Raw genomic sequence first — 7,131 nt, forward strand, 5'->3', positions numbered from 1 at the left:
AGTTGGATTTTCCATTACTTGAAGCCAAAGATATTCTGAGGTTATTTAATTTGTTTGACCCTTTATATATTTAAAAATTATCTTTTTGATGTATTATTATTTACTTTAAAAATTACATTACGATGTATATTTTCCAAATATAATACAAAATCCCCAAAATATTAGCTGAATTTTGCTTTAACAATTAAATTCAAAAGTGTCTTTAAAATAGTCCCTCATGAAAACTTGGTCTAGATTAGTGGTCTTTTTCAATCATGGTCCCATAATTATGAATAACTTAAAAACAAAATATTAGTTCATACGAGAATTGGTCTTTTAAAACATGAAATGAAAGTTGTTTTCAATTTACTCTTATGAGAAACTGATTGCTAGAAAATCAGAAATACTTGAAAATAAATAAGTAAAAATAATTTTTGGACATGAGAATTTTGGACACCACTGAAAGATTCAGACTTTATTTTATCTCTTTTCAATGGATTTATACAAATGTTAAGAACATGAAAATATCAATTCTAAACCACTTTAAAAAGCTTATTTTTACCAACTATAAATCCACTTAAAATTTTAAAAAAATAAAACTTCAAAAGGCACATATTTATTCAATCGGCTGTACAAGCAGACATCTGTATAACAAACTTGGCAATATGTGTGAGGACAGAGAAGGGAGAGCAGAAGCAGTGGCTTAAGGCATCTCTACGGAAATTAGCTTTTACGGGGATACTTATTAGAAAGTGAAGATTCTTTTCATTTATCAAGGCACTTGGACTTAAAAAGAGTAAAGTTTCTTTAATGCCAGAATCTCTGCTGCCACAAGAACTTGATAGCATCATACACACACAAAATTTAGAATAAGTAAAATTTAAATCATAAAAATCTACAGGATTTTTTGTAAACTGACAGTCATTTCTTAAGGTAAATATTAAAAATAAGAAATTTTTACTAAAATGGAGTATTACTGTGTCATCAAACTATAGCCACAATTCACCTAAACAATTGACATTATGCCCTATTAAAAATCCTCATACATGTGAGAAGAGAATTCAGTTCCCTGATATTATCTTGATAATCCATTCACAAGTACTATGAACTATTGTTCAAATATGTGAACATTTTTATAAAATAGATTTTCCAGAAAAAGATGTCAAGGCTTGATATGTGTACTACAGTTTCCAGTCCTGGTGCCTGGTACCCTTTCTTAAAAGCTCTCTGCTTTGCAGGTAAATACTTCTCAACACAGTAATCCAAAGAGCTAAAGAATTATAATTGGCATGTGGATTCCACATACACTTTTATAGTAAATCAGTATTTACCAAAATATGTTAATAGAATTGAAAAGCAACATACTTTAAAAAATATTTAGTATAAGCTGTGAATAAGATACTGTATACACAAAAGCTTTGCTTAGAAAGTATTGAGAATATGAAACTCTGAAAGTCTTAGAAGACAATACAGATGAACTCTATGTGTATATGGGGAGTTTGTATATTTGAGGTGTTTAAAGTGTTTGAAATATAACATTAAAGCCACCAAACTAAGAGTCTGAAAACCTTGAGGTTAAGAATTTAATTTTGGAATGACCCTCAAAACTATAAACAAGATGAGAGTATCAGCGAAAAGAAGTCTAACAACTCCATATAAATAAAAAACACCCCCACAGGAAAACACGTTAAGATCATGAAAATAAACTAACATCATTTACAAAAATATGAAAATACAAATGTCCAGTAATTACAAGAAATGCTGTTTAAATTTTGAGGTAATAAAGTAGTAAAATAAATAATCATGAAATATTTTGTTTTTACATATCATGTTGAATCAGACAACAATGTAAGCAAAATCCCTCTTAGTATATGGAAAAGAACAGTCCTTCTACTCACAATGGAAATTTTTTTTTTTTTTTCCACAATGGAAATGTTAAGTGGCACAAGTTTCTGAACAGCATTTGGGTAATATTGATCAAAATTAGTTTTTAAATTGTTGTCCTTTTAAACATTAGTTCCAATGAATCACATATTTTCTTAATTAATTATATATATCAGCATATATGAGTTTGCAAGGGTGCTTATCTCCAAGTTGTTTATGATAGAAAAAAAAAAGGAAAATGGAAGAAATAATCTAGTAATCTATATATTTATCAACAAAAAATTGTTACATTATGGTACAAACATTAAAAGGAAGATAAAAAAATCATTAAAATTATAGTGCAAATACTCACTTCCAACTACCCATGGAAGCTGACTGTGTCATACTATCAAATTAGGAAAGCAGTTTTAACAAGGTTTATAAGTATGATTCAATTTTTGTTAAATTATGTGTATAAGTATAGAAAAAATTGAGGAGGAGATGCAACACATTTTAACAGAAGACCTGTCTTCACAGTAGGATTGTATGTTGCTATGATTTTTTCACTGTCTAAAAGATACTTTTAATTTAGAAAATATGCAATGAATGTTCATATAGTTGATAGAGAAATAAATAGAAACAGATTTTCTCATTCTTTCACAGCTAAAGTATTGCTGTAAAATATTGTAATATTTCTGTAATATTGTACTGGTAATATATGAAACAGAAGACTTGGATATATGGTTACAGGGAGCAACTAAGCAGAGGAAAAAAAAATAAAACAACAAAAACAACAAAACTATTTTCTAGACACCTTTGGTATGAGAGAATCAGAATTTTAAAAGTAATTAGTTAAATGTAAATAACTCTTGCATCTATTTCCAAACTGGATTTCAAATAGCACACAGTAAAAGTCAGTGTAATAAAACCCTTTTTAAAAAGTAGAGAGGAACCACATCATATAAAGGAAAGGCAGGAGAGAAGAAAAGTCTGGAAAAGGGACTGAAATCAAAATTATTCTGGACAACAGGCTAAGTGATGTAACTTCAATTTGTCAGAAAATCAGTGAGCTTTAATGGGTTACAAAGCTCTTAAGGTCTAATAAAAAGGACATGGAGGTCATAAAAATAGCAGTTTTACTTTTCTGAACCCTGAGATAGTATCACTACATGGAACAACATATAACAGAGATTAGAAAACAGTTGTTAAACAAAATTTCTATGTTCCCTATATATGACTTACATAATATTGGTTCCTGATTCAAAACTTAAGGAATAATTTTATGCTGTATACAAAGGCCAATTTTTGACCTGAATTGATACAGGGTTATAACTTAAGGAATGTAGAAGTTAAGGTTTTACTACTCAAGTCACAAATCTGATAACCAGCAAGGACCTGAATTATGTCAACCAATGGAAAGAACAGTAAAATATCCTATAAAGCAGATTTGTAGGCAACACTAAAGTAATTCCATCATTAATTTTAGCCATCAGAAAAACAATCATTTCAGGATAAAAACCGAAAGAAAATTCAATGATTTTCTATTATGTTAAACATTAATTCAAAATGAAATTAGATAGTTGGTAGTAGCAATTTTTAAACTTTGGTTTCTTTTAAAAACATTAGATGAGAAATTAGAAAGTTTCTTTTTATAAAAAATAAATTACTTTGCAACACTTAGGTATAAGAACTACTTTGGGCATATTTTCATGGAAGAAATTAAAGCTAGCAATACTATTAAAATAAGAGAAAGTATGCAAAAAACGCAAGCAATTACCACACTTCAGTTGGTTCAAAATGTAGTAAAAATATATCTAATTATACTTATTACTATGAACACTATATCAAAATCGGAAAAATATGCCATATTATAATTATATCGTGTGCCTCTGTAAAAAGAACCAAGGTTCTAAGATTCACTTATTTTTTTATCCAAAGGAAAATAAATAGCTTTGTATACAAAACTTTCCATCACAACGTTTACTAAACTAACCAGCCATCAGCTGGAATTTAAAATTTACTGAGGAGAATTCAGGCAGAGATCACTAACATTCCTCAGTCTGCAGCACACACTGGCTGATGCACAAAGTTTTCCTCTCCTAGGGTTTCTGGGCCAGGGCGATGTTGAGTGGCTTGGAGCCTAAGATGCGGCCATTCATCTCAGTCATTGCTTTAGTGGCCTCCTCCGCAGAGGAGAAGCAGATCAAGCCAAACCCTTTGCTTCGCCCTTCTTCCTGCATTACCTTAACCCTGCTAATTGATCCAAATGAAGAAAATTCCCTCCGCAGTTTTTCATCATCAATGGTCTCATCCAGGTTCTTAATATAGAGCTTCGCACCCTGGCACCGCCGAAATCTTTCATGTTTCAGCTGCTCAAACATTTGCTTTAACTCAGCCTGTCGCTCTGCTTTCTTTTGTGCCCGGCCTACGAAAAGCAGCTGTCCGTTTATGTCCTTTCCATTCATTTCTTCAACAGCCCTTTTGGCAGCCTCATGGCTATCAAAACTCACAAAGCCAAAGCCTTTGGATTTCCCACTGGAATCTGTCATAACCTTAACACTCAGGGTTTTGCCATATATGCTGAAAACTTCCTTCAGTCTCTCATCATCCATCTCATCTCCAAAGTTTTTGATGTAAACATTGGTGAATTCATGGGCTTTGTTTTGAAATTCGGCTTCTCGATCTTTGCGGCTTTTGAATCTGCCAACAAACAGCCTGCAGTCCTTAAGCAGTGCCCCATTCATCTTCTCGATGGCCCTGTCGGCAGCAATCTGGTTTTGAAAGTGCACGAACGCATAGCCCCGGGAGCCGTGATCATCACTCATCACCTTGGAGGACAGGATCTTCCCAAAAGCTGAAAAGTGTTCATAAAGGGTTTTGTTATCAATGGATTTGTCCAGATTCTTGATGAACACGTTCCCAATTCCAGATTTCCTTAAGTAGGCGTCCCGTTGAGACCACATGAGGCGGATGGATTTGCCCTTTATCAGGTCAAAGTTCATGGTGTCCAGGGCCTTCTGGGCATCTGCCAGCTGTAGAAAGTTCACATAGGCGTAGCCCAGGGAGCGGCGGGTGACCAGGTCCCTGCAGATGCGGATGGACAACACGGGCCCCACGGCGCTGAACTTCTTGAACAGCAGGTCCTCGGTGACGTCCGCGTGGAGGTCACCCACGTACAGGGAGGCCTGGCGGTACTTGGCTGCTATATTCATCTTGCTCCTCACCACCAGAAGCCGGTCCCTAAAGAGCTCCTGGGGTGATTTCTGCAGGAGTGTGGCCCGGGCTTATGCGTGGTGGCCTCTGAGCCACGGCTTTGAGGCTCAGTGTTGGGGTGCATGTACGGCTCCCCAGGCTCAGGCATCCTCCTCATTCCAAAACCCCCCAGAAACCAGTCCGGCCCATCCTGGAACAAGGGTGACAGAACTTTGAAATCTCAAAGAAAGACTCCCAGGCCAAGCCTGACCTTCCTGGCCAGTTTGTGAGGAATCTTCAGGTGGCGGGCTGGCCCTCTATCTGAGTGTTCTCCACTCTGGTTCAGCACTCTGGTCGCCGGTTTCCAAATAATAATAGGCCTTGCTCGGGCCGGTTTAAAGTTACAGCCTCCGGAGAAGAATTCCACAAGTGGCCGCTGAGGCGACGACCCGGGACGCGGCGCGCGGCGGCGAAAGCGGGGCCCCGGAGCCCCGAACCGCCCGGGACCGGGTCGTGCTGGCGCCGCCGCCCGGGCGTGGCTGGGGGCTCCGCGGGCTCCGCGCGCCCTGACCAACCCCGGCGTTTTCCTCCCTGCAGACCCCGCGCGGAGCCCTGGGAAGGACGGGGGCGGGGGGGTGGTGGAATGAGGAGGAGGACAGATCGACGGGATGGATGGACGGACGGACTGATGGCCGCGGCCCGGTGGGCAGCGGCGGCCGCGCAGGGGCTGGGGGCTCACCCGGGCTGCGGCCGGCGGGGGGCGGACGGGAAGCCCGGAACTCGCGCGTTCAACTTCCCGCGCACTCGCTGCCAAGGGGGATGTTTTCTTTTTAATATTTTTGGAGAATGTTTTTCTTCCCACCCGCCCCTCTCGCTCACTTCCTACCCCCCTCCGAAGGCTTGGCTGAGGAGCAGGAGGCGGTGACCGGGGTGGAGAAAGACAGCCTAGGGGAGTGGCCCTAATAAACCCACCCGCCCGCTGGCCCTGGCGTAAGTCTGACTGCGGGAGCTTTGCCAAGTGTGGATCTGGGCTTGTCACTTCCTAACTTCAAACCGTCCAGTGGCTTCCTTTGACTCTTGGATAAGATCCAACATCCGTACCTTGTTCTACAAAGTTCTGCGGGATTCCTTCCATGTTCAGCCTCAACTGCCCCCTGGATTCCCTTACTAAACTACATGCCTTTTTTTTTTTTTGTTCAGGGGCAACTTGACAAAGCTGTGTAGATGCTCTTTCCAAACAGAAGTTTCCCCTGTACAACTTTTGAAAAACTTTAGTTTTCACTCTTAGAAAGTTACACTACCTTGTATTTTCCTGGAGTTTGTCTAATTTAAATATATCGTACATTCCATGGCAGTAGGGACCATAAACTCATTTTATTTCCCGGCTTAACTTGGAGAAATGAGGTGCTCAGCATTTACTGAAAGAATCCATTGCGTGGAATAGATGAGGTATTTAATCTGTGGTTGGTTTTCACGCCTGGAAACATGGAAATAGTGTTCCTTACATCAGAGTATTGTAAAGATTAAATGAATTAGTAGATTTGGAAATGTCTAACACAATATCTGGCAGAGAATAGGCTTTGAGTAACATTGGTTTTATTTCCTGTAGTTAAATAAATTCCTTAACATCATTTCCGTAAAACATTAAATTCGAATTATCAAGCATTTTAAAGAATGTTACCTGCAAAATTGAATTGTGTGGATTGGTTTATATAAGATTAATCTAGTGTTTTCAAACTTTAATGGACATAGGAATGGAGAAGGAATCTTTTTTGAAAGCAGATCCTGACTGAGTAATTTGGAATGAACTAGAAACTCTACACTTCCAAAAAGCCTGAGTGATGCAGATTCTGTTGGTCTCTGAGCTACACTCTTAATAACAAGACTTTAAGGCTAAATGAATGAGTCCCTGTAGTGGTGTCTTCTCTAAGGGCTAGAAAAAAAAATATTTTTCTTTCAAGAGATAATGATATTGACAAAATTCTCATTGATACATTAAACACACACACACACAACTAAGTTGGAGCGTGATTTTCACTATAAAATCCAAATTGCTTTTAACTTATCTAATGTTGAATAATGATTGTATGATAACTC

The 7,131-nt window shown here is 38.1% G+C and overlaps 1 protein-coding gene across 1 annotated transcript; it reads right to left on the reverse strand.

Moving 5' to 3' along the window:
• Positions 1 to 426: 426 nt before the first annotated feature.
• PABPC4L (poly(A) binding protein cytoplasmic 4 like) lies at positions 427 to 6,911 on the reverse strand. The gene has a single exon (XM_081546013.1). The coding sequence runs from the start codon at positions 5,052 to 5,054 to the stop codon at positions 3,942 to 3,944; it is 1,113 nt and encodes a 370-aa protein (XP_081402139.1). The 5' UTR covers positions 5,055 to 6,911; the 3' UTR covers positions 427 to 3,941.
• Between the last annotated feature and the right edge of the window lie 220 nt (positions 6,912 to 7,131).

Source organism: Giraffa tippelskirchi, chromosome 11 (assembly GCF_054371585.1).
Source record: "Giraffa tippelskirchi isolate mGirTip1 chromosome 11, T2T-mGirTip1v1.2.pri, whole genome shotgun sequence".
Taxonomy (NCBI): Eukaryota; Metazoa; Chordata; class Mammalia; order Artiodactyla; family Giraffidae; genus Giraffa; species Giraffa tippelskirchi.